This window comes from Xiphophorus couchianus, chromosome 14 (assembly GCF_001444195.1).
Source record: "Xiphophorus couchianus chromosome 14, X_couchianus-1.0, whole genome shotgun sequence".
Taxonomy (NCBI): Eukaryota; Metazoa; Chordata; class Actinopteri; order Cyprinodontiformes; family Poeciliidae; genus Xiphophorus; species Xiphophorus couchianus.
In genome coordinates this window covers 24,890,546-24,915,885 of record NC_040241.1, presented here as the reverse complement: position 1 = coordinate 24,915,885, position 25,340 = coordinate 24,890,546, and the positions used below count along the sequence as shown (strand labels likewise).

The 25,340-nt window shown below is 41.3% G+C and overlaps 2 protein-coding genes and 1 long non-coding RNA gene across 5 annotated transcripts in view; 2 read left to right on the top strand and 1 right to left on the bottom strand.

Moving 5' to 3' along the window:
* Positions 1 to 25,340, top strand: part of LOC114157631 (Fc receptor-like protein 5) — a 151,970-nt gene that overhangs the window by 95,366 nt on the left and 31,264 nt on the right. The window lies entirely within an intron of this gene.
* LOC114157626 (uncharacterized) overlaps positions 1 to 25,340 on the bottom strand; it is a 35,781-nt gene that overhangs the window by 5,284 nt on the left and 5,157 nt on the right. For all 3 annotated transcript variants that reach the window (XM_028038739.1, XM_028038740.1, XM_028038742.1), the window contains exons 3-6: positions 21,131 to 21,475; positions 2,509 to 2,601; positions 998 to 1,141; positions 737 to 946 (exon numbers count right to left, since the gene is read on the bottom strand). In XM_028038739.1, the coding sequence (XP_027894540.1) occupies positions 737 to 946; positions 998 to 1,141; positions 2,509 to 2,601; positions 21,131 to 21,475 (792 nt within the window). The remainder of the gene's footprint in view (positions 1 to 736; positions 947 to 997; positions 1,142 to 2,508; positions 2,602 to 21,130; positions 21,476 to 25,340) is intronic.
* LOC114157672 (uncharacterized) lies at positions 3 to 24,053 on the top strand. Its single transcript, XR_003598209.1, has 3 exons — positions 3 to 219; positions 19,417 to 19,425; positions 24,042 to 24,053. It is a non-coding gene; the product is annotated as an uncharacterized LOC114157672 (long non-coding RNA).

Genomic DNA, 25,340 nt, shown 5'->3' with positions numbered 1-25,340 from the left:
GAGACAACAGAGGACAAGATGAGTTGGACAGACAGCAGCAGCTCTGAGGACATTTCCTCTGACTGGATGAAGGTCCAACATGTTGGACTGGTTCCAGTCTAAATGTGTCCCATGTCTCCACTGGTGTCTCTGCTGTGTCCAACCAGCAGCAGGTGGACAGAATGTCCTCAGTGAGGACAGCAGGAAGCTGCAGACTGTCCCCAGCAGCAGATGGACTCTGTGTCCAGCTGCTTCTGTCCATCATTCGTCTCCAGTTGGACTCAGACTGGCAGAAAGACGAGGACACGTCTCCATGGAGACAAGCAGAGGACAGGAAGCAGAACTCTGATTGGAGACAGAAGGTCCAGTTGGACTGAAGCCGGTTCTGTCTGGGTTCTGGTTCTGTCCCACATGAGGACGTCCTTCAGTCCACATGGACATGAAGCTCTGAGTTCTGGACGGGTTGATGGAGCTACTGGACCTGCTGGTTCTGGAGCCGAGCAGAGATCCAGAACCTACACCTGGACCTGGAGGTTCTGGACCTCTGATGCCTGGTTCTGAAGGGATCCAGGGTTCTGAAGAAGGTCATGGGTTAAATGGTTCAGAACCAGAACCAGCTAAATGTCAATGTCAACTGATCAATGAGAACCGACCAGAACCAGAACCGATCCAGTTCAAACAGAGAGAAAATATGGACCTGGTTCTGATCCAAACAGTTCCTCTGGTTGGGCTCTAAAAGTACATTTAAACCACTGACCTTTGACCCTTAGCCAGACATGTTTCTCCATCAGGATGTCTCCCTTCTTGTTGTAGACGGTGCAGGTGTAGGTGTCCTCGTCTTCACCAGTGGGCCGACTCAGAGTCAGACTGAGGTCTCCAGTCTTCAGCAGGTTTTCATCCATCTTGGTTCTGATTATGGAGATCAGTTTCTGTTCTCCAGGCTGATCAGAACCGTTCTTATACACATGTTCCAGAACGTTCTGATTCACCTCCTGGCCCGGATTGATCTCATACTCATGGACCATTCTGTTGCCTCTGTACGTCCACTCCACTCTATGCACAGGCAGGAAGATTCTGTATTTACAGAACCACAGGCAGCGTGGGACTTTAAAGGGCAGCAGGACAGACTCATCCCCTGGTTCCACATCCACCGCTTCTGGGTCTGAGAGACAACAGAGGACAAGATGAGTTGGACAGACAGCAGCAGCTCTGATGTCTCCTGACTGTCTCTGTGTCTCCTGGACTCTCTGAGGACAGAGACATGTGTCCATGTCCCAAGTGGAACCAGCTGCTGCCTGCAGCAACACACCAACCTCATATTTTTGCTTATGTGGAGCCATAAATGTTATTCTGAGAGATTTTTTGTTGGCAGTTTTATATATAGAAGAAAAAATGAGATGAAACTATTTAATCTATCAAGGTGGAAATTTTCCTTTGACTCTAAAACTATAAAATAAAACATTCATAGAATCACAAAGTCAACAATTTGTACATCGAGTAAAACATTTAGCATGTTACAGGTAAATGTTAACATTTAGTTTGGTTAAAAATGATTATTGTCAATAAATGATTGGTAATCAATATTTTTAGGCTCCAGAGGGAAACAGTAAGGCCTTCATGAACTCAGAGGGTCAAACTGATGAATAGAGGATGGATGGATCCTCTCTGATGAAATATTTCTACGTCTTCCATGTTTTTTCAGCAAACAGTTGAGACAGAGTCGTTTTACCTGCCATTCAAAGTATTTTTAAAAGTCTGTCTGTTATTCTGCAGCTCATGTGACCAAACCAGCCGATGAGATGAAAAGTTAACATTGTCAACATTGTCTTCTACACAAGCTCTAGTTGGGGAACCCCAAGATCTCTGGGTCTCTTTAAAAGATAGTCTCTGAGAACATTTCTTAAAAATATAATCAGTGTTTTAGTAAAGTTTACTGACCGTCCAGGAACGACCCAAATATTTAATATTAGCCTCAGTTTCAACAGGTTGGCCATCGAGAGAAACAGGAATCACTTTCAGGTAATTTAATAAGCTCTACATCCTTAAGAAAATGAAAAATTAATAAATAATAAAGACTTTGTGCTATTCTGATTTAGTAATGTGATTATATTAGTTGTATTACCACCCCCACACCACTAGAGGCAGTAGCAGCCCGAAAAGATGCGACTAAGGAGCAGATTTAGGAGTACACAAAAAACTGCAGAATTAGTTAAAACTGTGAGCTGAGCTGAAGTAAATAAAAGAGAGAAGTTCAAATACATGCTGAGAGTGAAAATCCTTCCTAAAGGTGAAAATATTTCACAGATTTCAAAATAAAATAAAAACTGGAGGCTGCGGATAACATAGGAAATAGCGCCCCCTTCACTTCCGGAGTGCAATGGCCCCATTTCCAAATAAGGTCTGAGACTGACAGCGGTCCGTCCCGCCCCTTCCTGTTTGCTGCAGCGAGGTTCTTCTCTTCAGTCCTGCTCTGGAGGAGAGCAGACGCTGACCAAATGCATTATGGGTAATGCAGTTCTAGAGACTCACCTGGTCTCCAACGGAGCCAGAGATAAAGAGCAACACCTGCAGCAGCAACCAGAGCCAGAACCAGTAGAACTGTGGCCCAGACTGGAAGTGGTTCTGTGGAGACAAATGAAGACGGATGAGTTATAATAACAGAATATTTTCATAATCAGATGAATTTCCATTAAATCTGAGTTTCATTAACAGACAGGAAACCTGGTTGACTCAGAGTTTGACCACAAGAGATCTGATTGGTGGAGCTGGTTGCCCTGGTAATCAGAACATGATCTGATCAGTTCATCCTGATTCTGATTGGTTGATATTGATAGAAGGTCAGGATGAGGAGCTGATAGAACCAGAACCGGTTCTGGACTCAGCTGGTTCTGTCTAAATCAGATATTAAATCAGTGTTGATGTTCTGCACAGAAAGACTTTTATTCAAGATTATATAAATAAATATCAATAAATATTATATGAAACAAATAAATGTCCCCAGACATTTTTACCTTTCTATTTTATTTATTTCAGGATTTATTGATTTCATCATCATCTATTCATTTCATTATGGTTCTTTATTTTGTGACTCTTATTTTGAAAAGCTACTTTACATATTTCATGTTTTGATCAAAAGTTTCTTAGCAGAAAAACTTTGTGAGAAAATAAAGTAAATAAAGCTGCTAATAAATAAAGTGACATTTTGACTCAGGATGAGCTGGAGAAACATTTTTATCAGAACTGATCCGTTTACTTTCTGGCTCCAAATGGTTCTGATTCAACTTTCCGGGTCCAAATCAAGCAGCCTAGCAGGTCTGGACCATGTTTGGCTGTGAGGCTCAACCAATCAGAGCCTTGCATTTAAATGATTGAAATATTCTGAGATGTTGAGTCCAGATATGAAACATAAAAATATAAATCAAACTTTAACTCAATTTCTTTTTTTTAGTCATTTGTGAACATAAACAGTTTCATGTTTTACTTCTTATTTGATATGTCATCAAAAATGAAACAAGTATTTGAATAAAGCTGAATTTATTTCATTTTAAGGCAAATCAACGACAGATATAAATATGTAGCTACAATAAATATTTATTTATCACATTAAATCGTTGGACTTTGGCCTCATAAATGGTTTTCTGCCTGGACAGCTGAAGGTTTGAACTGAATCCTCCTGCTCTACGTTAGAAACATCTTGACCTCGTCCACCAGCAGACAGGCCTGTTGTTATGAGATCATTTATGGAAGGAAAAGAAAAATCAGATCATCAGTTTCCTCCCAGTGTGAACTGGAAACAACTTCTCCATTTACTAAAGTTATTGATTCTCTTCCAGTAAAAATTACTTCATTTTAATGAGGTTTTATTATTGAACATTTCTGGTGATCCAGTTTAAAGAATAAACATATTTTGAATTAGTAATAACTAATTAACACATTCCCCATGAAATGAAGCTGGTTCTCAATATCCACCATTAATACTGAACTATGACATCACTATGACATCACTATGACATCACTGAATCATTTTAATGCTTCAATTTTTATCTTAAGTTATTTTAGTTTCATATTTTAATCTCAGTAGTTTTAATTGTGTGTTAGTTTAATGAGTTGGTTGAATAAAATGTTTAAATTGTGAATCTAGTTTCCTTTATTAATAAACTTGTATATTTAAATATGTTTCTGTTTATTCCACATGTAGATCCTGAAGATAAACCAGAACTGAGTTTATCCCTTCAGTTAGAAAACTTTGGTTTTAGAAATAACAACAGACTGAACTCTTTGGCTGTAAAATATAATTTGCTCTACAAGGAATGAAGTCATTTCTGATCTAAATTACTAGTTAATAATTTTCCATAAGTAATTATAATAATTTTCATACCCAAAGTTAAACCAGCTGAAGGTTTAATATTTTTTTACATTCAAAGTGATTCACATCATAAAAACACAAAGTCATAAAATCACCACACAGGAAACCAGAAACTTTACATTTTCCCATCGTTACAAGTCAAAATATTGGTCAATATTTCATTAGAAAAATTCAGATTATGGTTCATAATCAGCTTGGCTCCAGAGTTTTACTTCCCAACATTTCTGGTTCCCCTTAAGCTAAACAATTCATTTTATTAATAAACTATTATAATTATTAATAATTACAACCATTTATGAAGATTCAGATTTATAACATATTTGGTTTGGATAATCCTAATCCCTCCAGTCTGCTTGGTAAAGTTACAGGCTCCCTTGATCTGATCAGTGAACATTTTAAAGCTGCAGGTTTTGATTAACTTGGTTAAATGAATCCAACATGTTAACTTGCTAGCAAGAAACGTCCTGGTCTCCTGGGGAAACTGGTAGTCAGTGGTTCTGGATTCATTCTGCAGTGGGAACAGGGATGGAGTCGCCTTGACCTCTATGAATATCCGGCCCAAAGGTTACATTTTGCCTCATGGTAATAATGTCACTGGGTTCTTTCACTGTCATCAGCTCTGGAAAAGCTGCAACAAACGTCTTTAGAAAATGATAAAAAGATATAAACTGCAGTCCAGAATAAGGTGTTCTGGGCGCGGCGGTAAACCGTGTCAGACCTGCTCCCTGCTTCACTCTTTAGACCAGCGCTGGTCTAAAGGTCTAAACGCGGCCTGAACTGCCGGCCGCGTTCAGGTCCTGTATCTTATGTTTTCTCCTACATATAATGTTGTTTTTAAGTTATTTAAGTGCCCAAAGGTCTGTATTATTATTATTATTATTATTGTTGTTGTTTTCATTTCTGCTATGGAAGTGGAATAAATTAGTGATAAAATACAACCTAAACCTGCAGATGAAAAACAGATTTCATTGACTGTAATTTGTTTTGCAATCTATCTTTTGTTTTTTTTTATATAAACTCTGTATGCGTGTGAATGAGAGAAGTGCGTGAAAGAGCTGCGGTTTGGTCCCTCTAGCCACTTCCATAACAGAAATATCCTGCTCATCATCAGATTTCTCAGAAGGCGAGTCATGTGGCTCTGAGCTGTTTTGGCTGTCCGGTCCTGAACGCGGCCGGCAAAGGTTCCAGCTCCAGCCTGATGGACCTTTGCCGCATGTCTTCCTCTTCTCTCATCACCAACTTCCTGTCTGACAACTTCCTGTCTGATAATAAAGGCCAGTAGAGACAAGAAAACCTTTAAGCCACAGTCGCCCCTCGGGGCGACTGTGGCTCTTTGGTAGAGTAGTCACTTGGGGTTAAGCAAGGCACTTAACCCCAAATTGCCTACCGATCTGCGTATCGGTGTATAAGTGTGTGCGTGTTTGTGAGTGCGACTGGGTGAATGTGACTCTAGTGTAAAGTGCTTTGAGTGGTCAAAAAATGACTGGAAAAGCGCTATATAAGTTCAGTCCATTTACCATTTTACCATTTTAACTGAATAAGATGGTTCTTACAGAAAAGTGTCGATATTTCTCTGTTTACTGTTTCTCTGATTAGTTGTGGTCCAGCTATCCATAATTATATCCATTAAAATCTTTACATTTTGATGGATGAGAATAAAGCTGAGAGAAAAAATACACATATACCTCACACTGTTGCAAAACAGAAAATCTGCACATAAAAAGCAACATATTAACAACATAAAGAAAAAACAGAATATGTAATGGGAGAAGGTGGAGGTGGGAATGGGGAACAATGTGGGTGGTGGGAGACGGTCCCAGTATAGGGAGGCGTCTGGCTGAGAATAGAAAATCTGTAAAATGTCTGAGTCGACTGAAATTTCAAGACCAAAACTCTGGAACAAATCAATCAACATCCCAGGTTATGTGCTGGTTCAGAAAAAATATCAGATAACGAGATGATTGACCAATGAGCCGATATCAATATCTGTATCGTTCCGATATTGAAAAAAGCTCTAGATCAGACATCGTGACAATGAGCCCGATCCATTAGGCCAATCTATTCACTGTAACTCTATGCTCTTTTCTCTGAGAAGGTGGAAATGATGGTGGCGCACCATAAACACAATAAAATAACAACGCCACAATAAAAGTCCCAAATATTCAGAATTAAGTTTCATTGTTGTTCATTTCATGTTAAAACTGTTAAACATATGAAATACACACACACATACTGTATATATATTCATATATACTGTATATACACTGTGTATATATATGTGTGTGTGTGTGTATGTGTATATATAAGCTTAGTTAAACTTAACATTTTCTCTGAGCTTTTTTATCCCCTCCAAATGAGAAAATGTTCATTTTAATTAAGCTTTTATGCCCCATAGATGATAAGGGAAGGTCATGCCTGATAGAATAATTATGTTTTGTTATCATTCTTACGTAAGTAGTTACCAGTTTGCTTTTCATTTAAAGGTTTAGTATTAACACCCAAGAAAGGAGAAATTTGTTAAAGTGTGTGAGACAGAGCTAACCTTTCTTTAACCCTTAAAACATGTTCTTTGAAGATGGTCTTCTGAGAGTTTCCTTAGTTGTAAAACTGCTTTTGTTTGTGTTAGTTCCTGGGGCTCCTAACCTTATCAGCACCAGCCCCCTTTCTTTTGTTTTGTGTTAATAAAAGACAATTTCTACTGCAGAGTTTCAGAACACATGGTGAACTGTTCGCTGTCTTCTCCTTTTGCAAAAGCTTAGTTAAAAACTCATAAACGTTGTCTGTGGTTCTTTTCTTTATTTAGGTAAACAAAATACCTATCATTTTAGTGCTGTGACCCGGATCTCAACATACCCATTCGCTGACAGACGAAGAACAACGCGCTGAAACCGTGCACGGCCAGAGTCAACAGGACTTGGAAACAAAGTCCTGGGAAGTAACTTCTTCGCTGGGCCAGCGCTTAGGTCCGACTTTGTTTGTCAGCAACGGATTGAAGAGATCCGAGCAGACAGGATGAACCGACAGAAACGTGAGTTGATAAGCGCTATTAATTTAGGGTTGAAGTCCCATATAAAATAAAAAATGATTTTGGCTGAAGTCCCAATTTGATTAACCCTCCTGTTATGTTCGTTTCTGAGGTACAGCAATAATGTTTGTGGGTCAAATTGACCCAAACAGTATACTAAAAACAATGCATAAAAATAAATAATAAATAAATAAATAATTGATACATAAAACTTTAAAATGGGTCAATTTGACACGGAACCTAGGAGGAGGGTTAAAAAATAACATCAAATAATAGAGAAGAGCGGGTTTGAGTCCCCTCCCTTTTTGAGCCAGCAGGATGTTTGAATTTGTGCGTGTCCCGTTCTGGATGAGGTCCAAAATTTTGTAGGAATGTGAATGTGAAGTGTGACTGGTACTGAATTCCCTGAAAGTACAACTTATTGTCTTCGGAATCAGAATCCTAGGTGGGGAACCGGACCAAAACATAGTTTTGGCTTCCTGCTCTCCAGTGGACAATAGGTGCTCGCGTGGGGCACTTTCCACGACGAAGCACAAAATAACAGATCATATTGAACTAAATCGCAGAGTACTAAAATAAAGAACCTCAAACAGGTAGGAAATTTGTGTGTGTGTGTGTTTGTATGAATGGTGCTTAATTCAATAAGAGTAAAACTTTCTGTCCTCGGAATTAGAATCCAAAGTGAAGAACCGGGTCAAAATTAGTTTGACCTAGAAGCCTGTTCTTCAGGGGACACTAAGCACTTAGGGCACTCTCTTTGAAGAAAAAGCACAAAATATCTATTAAACTAAATCGCTAAACTAAACTATAATATGGGAAATAAGTGTTGTTGTAATTCCTCTCCTGCTGAGGATTCCAAAGGGGATGAAAAATAAATGTCTTCATTAGGGAAAGTAATTGATAACATTATTCTGTTTCCAATTCCATACCCTGAAGGAGCAGTTTATAGTCATCTGTCAGGAATCAAACAAAATGTTGGAGAAGAGGTAGATGATTTTTGTTTTAGATTTGAAAAAGAATAAAAAATTCATAGTGGGACCACGTTTAACGACGACCCAAACAGTGCATATCAACAACAGTTGAAAAATGCTTTACTGTCAAGTTTTTGGCCTGAAATTGGAAGCTGGGTAAGGAAACATTTCGTTGAAGTTGAAACTGCCCCAGTCTCACAACTGATGACGTGGGCACACCATGCTGAAAAAGTAGTCAAAAAGACTAAAACAGGACTGGATGTTTTTCATCTGGGTGATCTTGAAGAATCAGGAACCTCTGCCTTCTCCCAAGGCCCCTACAGGGGACGAGGAAGAGGAAGTGGCAGATGAGGTTACAGGGGGCAAAGATCCTTTTCAAGTAATCCACCACAAAACTCAGATGGTTGCAGGAAGTGTGGTGCTTTCGACCATTGGATAAGAGAATGTCCAAAGAATAAATCAGATGATAGAAGAGGTGGTGGAAGAAAAAGCAGACAGAGGTCAAATTCCTCAGCATGAGTACATCCTGTCACACCCCAACAAAACACAAACACACCAAGAATGAGAAATGGGAAGAAACAATAAATAAAATAGTAATAAAAAGAAAAGAACATTTTTCTCAGAGAACAATGTTGTTTTTAATGTATTGATTACTGGGTAGAATAATTACAAAAGATTAAAACTTGGTGCTATGATCCTTTGGCTGTATGTCTGGAGGGGTCAGCGATCAGAGTTTGGTACCGACCTGAACTTTATCCAGCCTCACATCTCTCTTAAGTTTAAAATGAGAGGAGTTCTGTTCGCTGGCTTCACAGCTTCAGCATTAAGGATCAACGAACTTAAGGTAATTCATTGGTCTCTGATAAGATGTTCACTCAGAATAAGTTAAATTAAACTTAAATTAACTTACATTCTACATTTTAAAATCTAACATGGCAAAGGATAAAAGAGACTACGGGTTTTAACATGTTTCATGTTTATATGTGTTCTAAATGATTTATAATTATAAAATATAAACAATGTTGGGTAATAAGTGGCTAAAACTATATAATCTAAAGAGAGAAAAGATATATATAAAATATATTTAGAAATATATATAAAAAAAACACAGAAAGAAAAACAAATTAATCAACTTCTGCTTGCTTCTTTCCTTTCCCTCTGTCTGAGCCTCGCTGCGGTGCGTCTGACCTCTGACCTCAACTCAGACCTGTCCTGCCATGGCCGAGATGAAGTCCATTCTTCGTCAGCAGCTAATGACGGCGATCAAGAAGACAAAGAAGAGTTCCATCACCTCCAGACACTGAAGAATCTGCTAATTTTATTTCCTTGACACCTGGGAACTGCCATTCAGCAAACTACTGCCTGGTGTCCTGCTGGACATTGGACTGAAACTACATTCCTGTGTTTGGATGCAACTGAACTCTTACAACCTCCGCTGATCTACTACCTGACATCAGCGTGGAGAAGGAAAGGATAATGTGTTTCAAAGACAAAGACAACAAACTGAACTAGTTGATGCTTGTTTCATTTGTGGACAAGATGGACATTGACAGAGGGACAGTCTGGACAGCTCAAAAATCCAACATCAGGACCAGTTGGACTGACAGGAAACTGCAGAGAGTAGGAGGAAGGAGGGAGGATTACACCCCTGCGACGCCAGCACCAGGAGGGGGAGGGAGAAGTGAGACAGAAAGGAGACATCCAAAGATAAGTGTATCACACACACAGCTGTTACACTGTTATTACATTGAAGATGTGCTTGCTTGCTAACCCTGCACACGTATTATCTAGCCAGAAAAGGAAGTCTTAGAGGCTTTTATTTTCAACAATAGACAAATTCTCTCAGTTTGTCCCTGTTAACTCTGAGTCCTGAACAACAGGACCAATGCGAAAGGTCCTCTTAGGGCCCACGAGCCATAGGTTGGGAAACCTGAAGGGAAAACTGAAATCACTAAAAGTTGAGCAAAGAACTAATGAAAATTATGCCACAAAATTACACCAACTTTAAATATTTTAAAAAATTATCAAAATTCTAAGCTAATAATGATTTGCAAAAGTTTTTTTTTTCCTTTGTAAAGAACTATCCTGGTAATACATGCTAGTTTGGGAATTAAATTAAACGGAAATATAAATTTGCTTCTCCACCAGACCCACTAAACTCCAATCATGGGTAAGACTGCCGACCTGACTGCTGTCCAGAAGGCCATCATTGACACCCTCAAGCAAGAGGGTATGACACAGAAAGATATTTCTGAACGAATAGGCTGTTCCCAGAGTGCTGTATCAAGGCACCTCAGTGGGAAGGAAAAAGTGTGGCAGAAAACGCTGCACAATGAGAAGAGGTGACCGGACCCTGAGGAAGATTGTGGAGAAGGACCGATTCCAGACCTTGGGTCACCTGCGGAAGCAGTGGACTGAGTCTGGAGTAGAAACATCCAGAGCCACCGTGTACAGGCGTGTGCAGGAAATAGGCTACAGGTGCCGCATTCCCCAGGTCAAGCCTCTTTTGAACCAGAAACAGCGGCAGAGGCGCCTGACCTGGGCTACAGAGAAGCAGCACTGGACTGTTGCTCAGTGGTCCAAAGTACTTTTTTCGGACGAAAGCAAATTTTGCATGTCATTCGGAAATCAAGGTGCCAGAGTCTGGAGGAAGACTGGGGAGAAGGAAATGCCAAAATGCCAGAAGTCCAGTGTCAAGTACCCACAGTCAGTGATGGTCTGGGCTGCCATGTCAGCTGCTGGTGTTGGTCCACTGAGTTTTATCAAGGGCAGGGTCAATGCAGCTAGCTATCAGGAGATTTTGGAGCACTTCATGCTTTAGCTTTATGGAGATGAAGATTTCATTTTTCAGCACGACCTGGCACCTGGTCACAGTGCCAAAACCACTGGTAAATGGTTTACTGACCATGGTATCACTGTGCTCAATTGGCCTGCCAACTCTCCTGACCTGAACCCCATAGAGAATCTGTGGGATATTGTGAAGAGAAAGTTGAGAGACGCAAGACCCAACACTCTGGATGAGCTAAAGGTCGCTATCGAAGCATCCTGGGCCTCCATAACACCTCAGCAGTGCCACAGGCTGATTGCCTCCATGCCACGCCGCATTGAAGCAGTCATTTCTGCAAAAGGATTCCCGACCAAGTATTGAGTGCATAACTGTACATAATTATTTGAAGGTTGACTTTTTTGTATTAAAAACACTTTTCTTTTATTGGTCGGATGAAATATGCTAATTTTGTGAGATAGGAATTTTGGGTTTTCATGAGCTGTATGCCAAAATCATCCGTATTAAGACAATAAAAGACCTGAAATATTTCAGTTGGTGTGCAATGAATCTAAAATATATGAATGTTCAATTTTTATCAGTACATTATGGAAAATAATGAACTTTATCACAATATGCTAATATTTTGAGAAGGACCTGTAGAACATTTCTTTAAGAAAGTCCTGGCTGTTATTGCTGCTGATCTGATCCAGATAGTAAACTCATCGCTCTCATCAGGCGTTTTCCCCCAGGCTCTGAAAACAGCAGTAATCAAACCACTGATAAAAAAGAACAATCTGGACAAATCACTAATGCAGAATTACAGGCCGACCTCTGACCTCTGACCTCTGATTCATCAGCAAAGTTATTGAAAAAGCTGTTTAAACAATTAACTAGCTTCCTAACTATAACCAACCGCTTTGACTCCTTCCAGTCTGGTTTCCATGGTTACCACATCACAGAGACTGGCCTAGTCAAAGTGTTCAATGACATCCATGTAAATACAGACTGTGGCAGAACCACAGTGCTGGTTCTGTTGGACCTCAGTGTTGACCATGACATATTACTGAACCCACTGGAGAGTTGGGTCGGACTCTCCGGTCCAGTGCTTAACTGGTTTAAATCCTACATAAAGAGCAGGGATTTCTTTGTTTCAATTGGAAACTTCTCATCAAAGAGGTCAAAGGTCACATGTGGGGTACCCCAAGGTTCAATCCTAGGACCCCTTTTATTCAATATGTATATGCTCCCACTAGCTCAGGTTATAACAGGAAATAATATTAGCTACCATAACTATGCAGATGACACACAGCTCTACATTATGATGTCACCAGGTGACCTTTGACCCCATCCAATCACTGAACAGAAGCTTAGAACAGATAAATGTGTGGATGTGCCAAAACTTTCTCCAGTTGAACAGAAACAAAACTGAAGTTATTATTTTTGGACCTAAAGAGGAACGATCTAGAGTTATAGATCTAGAGCTATAGATCTAGAGTTATATCTCTAGAGTCAATGCACAGCTTCAGTTATTACAACTAAAAACCAGCCATCAGCCCGAAACCTGGGAGTAGTGATGGACTCTGACCTGAACCTCCAGAGCCACATAAAGACAGTTACAAAGTCGGCCTTCTATCACCTGAAGAACATTTCCAGGATTAAAGGACTGATGTCTCAGCCAGATCTAGAGAAACTCATCCATGCGTTTATCTTCAGTCGTATTGATTATTGCAACAGCGTCTTCACAGGTCTGTCCAACAAATCAATCAAACAGCTGCAGCTGATCCAGATGCTGCTGCTGGCGTTCTGACTAAAACCAGGAAGATAGAGCACATAACACCAGTTTTAAAGTCCCTCCACTGGCTCCCTGTAGCTCAAAGAATAGACTTTAAAATACTGTTGTTAGTTTATAAATCACTGAACAGCTTAGCACCACAATACATTAAAGATATGCTGCTGTTGTATCAACCTTCCAGACCTCTCAGGTTCTGGTTCTGGTTCTGCTCTGCATCCCCAGAACCAGAACCAAATGAGGAGAAGCAGCTTTCAGCATCTATGCACCACAAATTTGGAACAAACTTCCAGAAAACTGTAAAACAGCTGAAACACTGACTTCCTTTAAATCTAGACTAAAAACCCACCTGTTTAGGATTGTATTTGAAATGTAATCAATTACAAATTTATTGATGGAACTTGACTTAATGCTGTGTTTTGATTATTGATTCTACACTGCCTGGCCAAAAAAAAAGTCGCCACCAAAAAATGGTCACACGCTCTAATATTTTGTTGGACCGCCTTTAGCTGTGATTACAGCCTGCATTCGCTGTGGCATTGTTTCAATAAGCTTCTGCAGTGTCACAAGATTTATTTCCATCCAGTGTTGCATTAATCTTTCACCAAGATCTTGTATTGATGATGGGAGAGTCTGACCACTGAACAAAGCCTTCTCCAGCACATCCCAAAGATTCTCAATGGGGTTAAGGTCTGGACTCTGTGGTGGCCAATCCATGTGTGAAAAAGATGTCTCATGCTCCCTGAACCACTCTTTCACAATGTGAGCCCGATGAATCCTGGCATTGTCATCTTGGAATATGCCCGTTCCATTTGGGAAGACAAAATCCATTGATGGAATAACCTGGTCATTCAGTATATTCAGGTAGTCAGCTGACCTCATTCTTTGGGCACACAATGTTGCTGAACCTAGACCTGACCAACTGAAGCAACCCCAGATCATAGCACTGCCCCCACAGGCTTGTACAGTAGGCACTAGGCATGATGGGTGCATCACTTCACCTGCCTCTCTTCTTACCCTGATGCGCCCATCACTCTGGAACAGGGTAAATCTGGACTCATCAGACCACATGACCCTCTTCCATTCCTCCAGAGTCCAATCTTTATGCTCCCTAGCAAACTGAAGCCTTTTTTTCTGGTTAGCCTTACTGATTAGAGGTTTTCTTACGGCTACACAGCTGTTCAATCCCAACCCCTTGAGTTCCCTTCGCACTGTGCGTGTGGAAATGCTTTTGCGTTCACAATTAAACATACTCCTGAGTTCTGCTGTTGTTTTTCTTCGATTTGATTTGACCAAACGTTTAAGTAATCGCCGATCATGATCATTCAGGATTTTTTTCCGACCACATGTCTTCCTGGAAGACGATGGTTCCCCACCATCCTTCCAGTTTTTAATGATGCGTTGGCCAGTTCTTAACCCAATTCTAGTAGTTTCTGCAATCTCCTTAGATGTTTTCTCTGCTTGATGCATGCCAATGATTTGACCCTTCTTAAACAGACTAACGTCTTTTCCACGACCACAGGAAGTGTCTTTTGCCATGGTTGTTTAAGAAATGAGGAGTTACTCATTGCATCAGCTGGGGTTAAATAACTTGTTGCCAGCTGAAAGATAATCGCCTATGCAGCACTTATCCAATAGGAGGCTTGTACCTATTTGCTTAGTTAAATCCAGGTGGTGACTTTTTTTTGGCCAGGCTGTGTATGTTGCATTGTGTTTCTGTGTTTGTTATGATGTAAAGCACTTTGAAATGTCTTGCTGCTGAAATGTGTTATACAAATAAAATTTGATTGATTGATTTTACATGCCTTTATAATTTTAGTAAACTTATTTTTATATTTCTTATATTTGTTTTCTGATTCAGAAATTCTATGTTTTATAAATTCCCTAAAATGTTTATTTTTCTTTTCACATGAATTTTGTTTCATTTTGTAATCCACTGCTCATTTTTATGCTTTTCATCTCATTTTTCTTAACTGGACAGTTTTTATAATTTAATTATACCGTGTCCCAAATTATTATGCAAATTGGATTAAAGTGTCATAAAGATTAAATATTTTGTTGGGCTATTAAATTCATAGATGGAATTGTGTGTCTTTGAATCACTATAATTAATTTCAGAGAGCTGGCTGATCAGTTTGTCTGCTGAGCTCAATTAAAGGGAATCTACTTCAGAAGGATGTTCCACATTATTAAGCAGGCCACAGGTTTCAAGCAACATGGGAAACAGAAAGAATCTCTGCTGAGAAAAATCATCAGATAGTGTAGTGCCGTATGACAAGATATGAAAACAGATATTGAAGGAAAACTGAAGCGTTATGGTTCTGTGAAGAGATTTGTGGCTGATTCAGAACAAAGATGGTTTTACAGATAAAGACAGAATGAGGAAAGTTTCTGTTGGACACATTCATGGGATTAAGAGATCAGCTGTTAAAATGTCCTTATAAAGCAGCAAACAGTTATTTGAAGCTGCTGGAGCCTCAAGGTGGAGGATCCTCCAGAGGCTTGTGGTGCAGGAACCTACTATTGGGCCCCTAACCAGAGCTCACAAGCAGAACCGGTACCAGTGGGCCCAGCCGGACATGAAGATTCATTTTCAAACAGACTAGTTCACTGATGACTGATGTGCAACGCTGGATGGTCCAGAAGGACGCAGTAGTGGATCGGTGGTGGACGGCCACCACGTCCCAACACGACTGTGACGTCAGCAAGGAGGTGGTGGAGTCATGCTGTGGGCCAAATCATGGGGAGAGAGAGAGAGAGATGGTCGGCCCCTTCAGAGACCCTGATGGTGTGAAAACGACCTCAGAAAAGTATCTGGACTTTCTGACTGATCATTTTCTGTCATGGGTCAAAAAGAAGAGCCAAACCTTCAGTAGCAAAATCATCTTCATCATGACAATCCACCATCTGATGCTGCCAGGAAAACCACTGTGTCATTGGCTGCTATGGGCATAAAGGGGAGAAACTCATGGTGTGGTCACCATCCTCCTCTGACCTCTGACCTCTACCCTATTGAGAACCTTTGGAGTTTCCTCCAGCAGAAGATCTGAATCCAGTTCATATCAACCAGCAGCTCTGGAAGGTTTTCTGACATCCTGCAGAGAAATTCAGCAGAAACTTTCTACAAACTCACAAGTTCAATGGATGAAGAATTGTGCTGTGATACCAGAGAAGGTCCAAAGTTAACATGGAACTGGGTCTGTTAAGATGGTTCTGATTGAAAAAGCTTTTGATTTTAGTACATGTGAACACTTAATGCTGCACATGCACAGAATGACCGTTTGCAGTTCTTTATAATCCATAAAATGTTTAGTTTGTTCTGATGTGCATAATAATTTGGAACATTTTGCATTTTTGAGTTTTTTATTTTTTAAAACAATCCTGTTCTCATGGGAGCTTTGATCAGCAAAATCTGATTTATACTGTAATAGTTCAGGACTTGATAATCATACTGACCATCATTTGCATCGAACATTTAAGAAAATCTGAGAAAATATCATTTGCATAATAATTTGGAACATGATTTATTCTTATAAATTCTTCATATGTTGAATTCACATCATTTATTCTATAAATTAATCTCCAATCATAAATCATCAAATCGGCTTTTAGTGCCTTCAGTGAATCTTCTGACCGAACCGTCTGTACAGTATTGATCGTCTGTATTGATCTGATGTTTTGATCAGTTTTTTGCAGTCAGACTGTGAACTCTGGTAAATGATCAGTTATATCATTTATTAATATTCCACTAGTTAAACTATTTTCAAGATCATTTGTAAAAATATTATCAGTTAATGTTCACAGTGCGATGCAATGCGACTGGTGATCTTAGACTGTAATGGTGTTAATAAATTATTCTGTTTATTTGGGTTTAGAAGATCAATGTTGAAAACCGCACAGATAAATAAAACTTATTGATTAACTTTAATAATTTTTTCTTCCATCCAGTTATTGAATATTTCTATATTTGATCCAGGTTCAGCTCATAAAGACATTCTTCTTTTTTTCCATAAATCTTTCTATAATCACACATTCAACAAGGTTTTCCATGACAGTTGACTTTGTTTCTATCGTCTTATTTGACGATAGAAACAAATAAGACGATAAGACGACGAAACTACTCAAGATGGCGGCGCGCGCAGACGCAGCGGCTCTGTGCTCACCGACTCGAAGTTTGTCTTTTCCACTTTGCTTGGTTAAAAACACCTACAATCGACAAAATTTACTGGCCATCGGTCAAGCAATCGGGGGAAGTTTGTCTCAGGAGCTTTTCCGTGTCCACAACAACATTCCGGTCGATATTGCTCGGACACCGGGCTCTCCCTGGATTACAATCCCAGTATCTACGACAGGGCGACGGCGCAGAGATGTAAACAAAAGAGGGGGCGTCGCAGCGGCGTGTTAGCGAGGCTCAGGAAACAGCCACACAAACCACCAAGCATTTTTCTCTCGCTAACAAACTGGACGAATGGAAGCTGTGGATTGCAACTGACAACCTCATCCGGGAATGCTGCATTCTGTTGATCACGGAGACGTGGTTAAATCCAACCATACCGGACCCGGAGATCGAGCTAGCAGGCTACACAGCACACCGACAGGACCGATCAGCGAGCTCCGGTAAGAAAAGAGGAGGTGGACTATGAGTTTATGTAAATAACAGCTGGTGTACGAACTCCACAGTAGTTGTTAGCCACTGTTCTCCAGGCGTGGAGTTCATCACAATTAAATGCAGACCCCGATACCTCCCACGTGAGTTTAACGCCATTCACTGCGGTTTACATAGCACCGGATGCTAACGCTAGCTCGGCCGTGGGACTCCTGCATGATACTATCATCAACAACCAGAACAAGTTCACATCGTCTCTGGGGACTTTAATTATGCTGATCTGAAATCAGTCCTCCCCAAACTCCATCAACACTAAAGTGCACAACCAGGGGTGATAAAACTCTGGACAAGCTGGACACAAACATCAGACAAGCATACAGGGCTAAACCCTTAGCACACCTTGGCCAGTCTGATCACGTGTCCCTGCTACTGATCCCTGCTTACACCCCCCTGTGGAAACGTGTCCCCAGTACAACCCGGACTGTCACCATCTGGCCTGAGGATGCCTCTCACCAACTACAGGACTGCTTCCAGAGAACTGACTGGGAGGTTTTTGCACATCAGGACCTGGAGAACTACACCTCAGCAGTCTTGGACTACATCAGGTTCTGCACGGACAATGTCACCAGGAACAGACTCATCAGGATCTATCCGAATAGGAAACCCTGGATGACTAAGGAGGTCCGGGGCCTCTTGAAAGCCAGGAACGCTGCTTTCAGGTCTGGGGACAAAGCACTCTACAGTTCTGCCAGAGCCAACCTGAGAAGAGGCATCTGCCAAGCTAAGGCATCATACAGAGGGAGAATAGAGAAGCAGCTCAGGAGCAACAACACCAGGCAGGTGTGGCAGGGTGTTCAGCACATTACAAACTACAGATCCAGCAACCAGCCATGCATGGAGGGAACCACTTCCCTGGCAGAGGAGATGAATATCTTCTTTGCCCGCTTTGAGGCGACACCTACCACAGCTCCATCACAGCTGCCTGTCCACAGCAGCTCTGCTCTCACAGTAGAGGAGTGTGAGGTGAGGCAGGTGATGAGGAAGGTGAACCCAAGGAAGGCTGTGGGACCTGACGGTGTGTCGGGACGGGTGCTTAAAGACTGTGCAGACCAACTGGCTGGAATCTTCACAAAGATTTTTAACCAGTCCCTGTCTCAAGCCACTGTCCCTCCCTGCCTAAAGTCCTCTACCATTGTCCCCCTGCCGAAAAGAACCAACATCAACACCCTGAACGACTACCGTCCAGTGGCACTCACACCGATCATCATGAAGTGCTTGGAGAGACTGGTGCGGAGTCACATCCTCGCTGGCCTGCCTGCTGAGCTGGACCCTCTCCAATTCGCCTACAAAGCAAAGAGGTCCACAGAGGACGCTGTATCCACTGCACTTCATGCTGCCCTGACCCACTTAGAGAAGCAGGGGAGCTACGTCAGAATGCTCTTCATGGACTTCAGCTCAGCATTTAATACTATACTTCCCCAACGTCTGGTGTCCAAGCTAGCAAACCTTGGGCTCCCATCAGCCACCTGCAGTTGGATCCTGGACTTCCTAACAGGTCGCTCCCAGAGGGTCAGACTGGGCCCCCACACCTCCACTGCTCTGAGCCTGAACACCGGATCGCCACAGGGTTGCGTGCTCAGCCCACTTCTCTACACCTTCTACACTCATGACTGTGTCTCCAACCACCTCAGCAACAAGATCATAAAGTTTGCAGATGACACGACTGTTGTTGGTCTCATCTCAGGCGGGAAGGGGGAGCTGGAGTACAGGGATGAGGTGAAGCGGCTGTCAGAGTGGTGCAAAGTCAATAACCTGCTCCTCAACACCTCCAAAACAAAGGAGCTGGTGATCGACTTCAGGAAGAACAAAACGGACATCCAGCCTCTCACCATCAGTGGGACCTGTGTGGAGAGGGTCCCAGTGTTCAGGTTTCTGGGCATGGAGTTGGAGGACAAGCTAACCTGGAGCACCAACACCAAGGAGCTGTTGAAGAAGGCACAGCAGAGACTGTACTTTCTGAGAATACTCAAGAAGAACCGTCTCCCCTCAGACCTGCTGCAGGCCTTCTATCACTGCTCCATAGAGAGTGTGCTCACGTACGGTCTGTGTGTCTGGTACGGCAGCAGCTCATCCGCGGACAAGAAGGCGCTCCAGAGGGTTGTTAGGGCAGCAGAGAGAACCATAGGCTGCCTCCTCCCCACTATGGAACAGATTTACACTTCCAGGCTCCACAAGAAAGTTTTGGACATTTTAAATGACTCTTCACACCCTGGCCATGGTCTCTTCCAGCTGCTGCCATCAGGCAAGAGATACAGAGCAATAAAAACCAGGACAAATCGCCTAAAAAACAGTTTTTACCCGATGGCAATCATGGCACTAAATTCAAAGGCATAAGAACTTCTGCTCTTGACATCACTTTGTTAAAAATGTCAATTCTGTTGCGACACCTCCAGGCGCTGCAACCATCTTCTGATGTCTATTTATTTCTCATTTTGTACTATTTATTTCTTTATCTTTGTATATTATGTATATACACATAACCTGCATCTTAACTCGAGTCGAGCAAATCTCAATCTGTAATCTGTTGATGACAATGACAATAAATCTGATCTTATCTTATAATTAATGTTCTTGTTCACTAAAAGAGCAAAACCACCAGCATTTACATCTTTAACCAGTTGGTGAAGTAATGAGATTAAAACTATTTCACCTGTTTGGCAGGAGAGGCTCTGTCAGAGGTTATTCTGGTGGGATTAGATCTGGTTCCTGCCTGGTGGGATTAGATCTGGTTCCTGTCTGGTGGGATTAGATCTGGTTCCTGTCTGGTGGGATTAGATCTGGTTCTTGCAGCGGTCCGGTTAGCGGTTCTGGGGGTTTCTGGGGTTTTCTAGGTTCTTACTCAGATCTGAAGTTTTTCTCTGGAGAAAAGTTTCCTTCCCACTCAGAGCGAACAGCAGATGACGATGTTTATGTCACTCAGTCAAACTAATGGGGTTAAAGGTTAAACTCTACATGGTTCTGCTGGACTCTCCCACACTCCATGTTGTCTGTTTGGATCGACAGCCTGGGACAGAACCCGTCACCTTTGTGTTGTGCTGAACTCAAGCTGCAGGACCCGTTTTGTGAACTCAGGCTTTATAAAGGAAACCAACTGGACCTGGACTTCAGCCTCTCCATCATGAACTCCCTGCTGGTACCAGATTGGACCCGTCAGCCTTCAGAATCGCTTCAATCCTTCCAACCAACCAGGAGTCAGAAACGCTGAGATTCATTCAGAACCAAAGAGTTTCTGATATTATTAATGATCTGCTGATCAGAACCAAATGATCCAATATTATTAATTCATCGGCTCTGATCACTGGAGGTCAGAGGTCACAGTGTAATCAGCATACCTGACCTTTCTCATAACTTATGGACACAGTTTGATGTTTAAAGGAAAAAATTAATCTGATTCAATTGACCTGAATTATAAATGTTAAAGGTCATAATTAATAAGTTACTGTCTAAATATGTGACCTTTAACCTCTACTGAGACCTGTCTGGTAGGAGATAAGAGTAGATCATCATCATCTGATCTCAGACCAGAACCAGGAAGCTGCTGGTTCTGATCCAGAGACAAACACTCACCTGGACGAGGAGCTACAACCAGGCTGACAGAGCTGATCAGTTTCTTCTGATGGCCTGTTTGAACAACTTGACATTCATACGTTCCGCTGTCATCAGTCGTTGTGTTTTTCAGAATCAAAGACGCGTCTAATTTCCGTATCTGACCAACCAGCAGATCAACCCGGTCCGTGTAAGATGGATGCTGCTTTGCTGGATCAAACTGAAAGTTTCTGTACAGGAGGACGGATTCTGGCCCCAGATCAGTTCTGCTCCACTCTACAATTCTGATATCTCCCTGGTCAGGAGCATCACATGGCAGAAAGATGTTCTCTCCAGGTTCAGCTTTGATTGTGACGTTGTTCTGATCTGAAGAAAACAACACAGAGCAGAGAGGTCAGAGGTCAAAGTGGGATCAGTGTAGGTCTGTGTGAGGAAGACTCATCAGTTTCTACTGCTGGAACAACAAGATCAGCTCCATCAATCTGAAGATTCAACCAGGAGTTCACAGCAGGACCATCAATAGATCTGGGTCAAAGGTCATGGTCGTAAAAATATTCAGAAAAAAACGGATGTTTTTATGAAGACAATTTTAAATTTTTTTTTTTTTTTAGAACTCTGCAGGACTCATTTTTAAAGAAAATATTTAATCAAAATTTAATATTTAATATGTTTACTGAAGGAAATAAATGAATAAACAGAAAATCTGAAACATCAGAAACTCTGAGGCTCATTGAGTTCAGCTGGAAAATGGGTCACATTTAAATTTCCTTTGAAATTAAGAAATAATTTTATTGATTCTCTAATATTTTAGTCCCTTGAACGTGTAGAGGGCCCCTAAATGTCTGCAGGGGCCCCTAAATGTCTGGAGGGCCAATGAATGTCTGGTGGGGCCCTGAATGTCTGGAGGGGCCCCTGAATGGCCCCTACCAGCAGCTATTGAGTTTTCCTTGCCTTGATATCTTATAATTCTAGATCTGGAGGTTTAACATGGAAAACTGATGCAGAGTGAACCCTCTGAGCTTTTGGTCTTTACATCTGCTGCCAAGTTGTTTTAGAGCAAGAGTCCTGTTCAAAACTCCAGTCCTGCAACTTTTAGATGTGCCTCTGCTGCACCACCTGAATAGAATAATTAGGTCACTAACCACAAACTGAAGATGGCGCCAGTGTATTCGGCATGCCGTCCGACTCGCTCTCTCTACTTTGTTATTTTTACTCTTTTTGCTCTATTTGTACATTTATGCTGTTATGGTCCTGGTGGCTTAATTGTTTACGACCGTCAAGCACTTCTGGACATTAAAACTTGGGTAGATCTACAATTTGGATATGGTCCGGGTCCGAGAAACTGAGGTTTCCAGTTCCTCACTGACATCCCTAATGAGCTGCTGAGTTTTCCACATTTGATTCCGGAAAGGCGTTTCCGTCGAAGACGTGGGAAACGTGGAGGACTGGCGGTGAGGATTAAAGCCTATTTGGGATTTCTTCGCCGTCGAGGCGGCTCTCCTCGACTGGGATGGTGTCCTTGTTTCCTGAACGTAGGACGCCGCTGGATTCGCCCCGTTGTTCCCGGGCTGTGCTGCTCTCGGAAGGACGCGGTGGAGTTTTTCTATCATCGACGGTTTCAGGATCAAAAGAGGAATGTGGATTATGGAAACCTCAGGCGGTTGAACTATGTTACGTCTTCAACTTGTGTTTCTGCACCATCAACCATCCGCCTGGCTTTGCTTAATGCTAGGTCCTTAGCTAATAAGACCTTCGTGCTACATGACCTGTTTACTTCTCGGGATTTGGATTTTTTATTCATCACAGAAACTTGGCTACAAGAAGGTCATTTGTTCCCGTTCTCTGAACTTCCACCTCTGAACTGTGCTTTTATAAATTCTCCCCGGTTGACTGGCAAAGGTGGAGGTCTGGCTACAATTTTTAAATCCAGTTTCCACTGTCAACAATCATCTATAAACTAATTTTCCAGTTTTGAGCTCCAAGTCTTTGAAGTGAAATTGACTGAACCAGTTCTGTGTGTGGTGGTCTACCGTCCTCCAAAGTTCAACAAGGATTTTCTTCATGAATTCTCAGAACTTATGGCATGGATTACATTAGAGTACGATCATATTTTAATTACAGGTGATTTTAATATACATGTATGCTGCCCAGATAAACCTGTGGTGAAGGACTTTTTGGACTTGATTGATTCATTCGATTTTACACAATCTGTGGTTGGGCCAACGCATTTAAAGGGACATACTCTGGATTTGGTGCTATCACATGGGCTTTGTCTGGATATCATTGAAATCCTTCAGACATGTATTTCTGATCATTTGCCTGTTTTATTTTCTATCAATATTTCATCTTCTGTGGATACAAACAATACTAAACCCATACTTTCTCGTACTATAAACTCTGATACTGCTCTTCAGCTAAATGCAGTCCTTGCTAATACTACATTCCCTACTGATAGCAATCTTGATATTGTAACCCTTGTTCTAAATTTTAACAATGCATGTTCAAATGCTCTAAACACAGTAGCTCCCTTGAAAACTATAAAAACTACAAAAAAGAAACTTTTAGAGCCGTGGCTTAATGAAACCACTGGGGAACTCAGACGGGAATGTAGGCGAGCTGAGAGGAGGTGGAAAAAAGATAAATTGCAGGTTTCATTTGAAATATTGAAAAACAGTTTATTTAATTATCAGAATGATGTCAAATTAGCAAAAGCAAAATATTTAATTAAATCTTGTAGCTTCAAATAGGCACAGGCCTCAAGTCCTTTTTAATGTCCTGGATAGGATTGTTAATCCCTCGATGACATCTGGGCCTTTAGCCTCTGCTGAACTTTGTGAGGCTTTCTCTAATTTTTTCACTGAAAAAATTTTAGCTCTTAGAGGCTCGAATACCCTATTAGATTTAGATTCCCCAGAAATGCCACAATGTACAGCTGTTCTGGACCATTTTCAGCCAGTTTCTTTAGATGAACTGACCTCAATAATTAAACATCTGAGGCCATCAAATTATCCTTTGGATTGTCTTCCTACTTGTCTGATAATAGAATAGAATAGAATAGAATAGAATAGAATAGAATAGAAGTACTTTATTCATCCCAGCAGGGAAATTACTTTGCAGTTACAGCATAGAGACAAGACACAATAACAACTACCACTGAGTAGTAGTTGTAGATAAAATAAAAAATAAAATATAAAATACTATAAATTGTAAAATATAACATGCTGTCAATATAAAAAGCAGCTTAGAGCAGTCCTTGCAAAGATTCAAAAATGCAGAACAGAATGTATGTAAATATATGTACAGCAGTGTGCCACAGTGCAGTTGTGCAAAATTGGACTGATTAGTGCAGAACAATGATTTAGCTTTTATTGTACAGTGAGGTGGCATGTGGCAGGAAGGATTTCCTGTATCTGTCCCTACGACAGCAGAGCTGGAGCAGCCTATGTGAGAAGGAGCTCCGCTGTCTGTCCACTATGTGGTGGAGAGGCTGCTGATTATTGTCCATAATAGACAGAACCTTCTTCAGTGTCCTCCTCTCCACCAGTTTCCAGGGACTCCAGCCTCAGTCCCAGTACAGAGCCAGCTTTCCTGATGATTTTGTCTATTAGAGTCGCTGGCTCTAATGCTGCTTCCCCAACACACAGCAGCAAAGAAGATGGCGCCGGCAACAACACTGTGATAACCACATAAGAGTGGAGAACCTAATTCGTTGATGCTTATTGTTCCAAATAAAACGAGAAATATGAGAATTAAGGGATTTAAAGAATGTAAGGGACAAATAGCAAGGAAGGTTTTGAAACAGGTAGTTTAAGCGAGGGAGAGTATTAATTTTTATTGTATTAACCCTACCGAGAAGTGATATAGGTAAAGTAGACCATTTCAACAGATCGTTCTTAATGTTCTGAACTAGGGGGGAGTAGTTTGATGAGAATAAGTCTTTCAGATCAGGGGTAATAAAGATGCCCAAGTACTTGAAACCACTTTTAGATGTATGAAAAATAGGTTGTAGCATCATATCTTGGGGGATATTGAAAGGAGAAGCGACAGACTTGCCTAAATTAACTTTACAACCCGAAAAGGCACCAAATTTATCTATGGAACTAAGTACAGCCGGGACCGATTTATTTGGGTTTTTCAGGTATAAAAGGACATCATCCGCAAAAAGAGAGATCACATGGTGATCTTCACCTATCCTAATTCCAGATATGTCTGGGTTAGATCTAATAGCCAC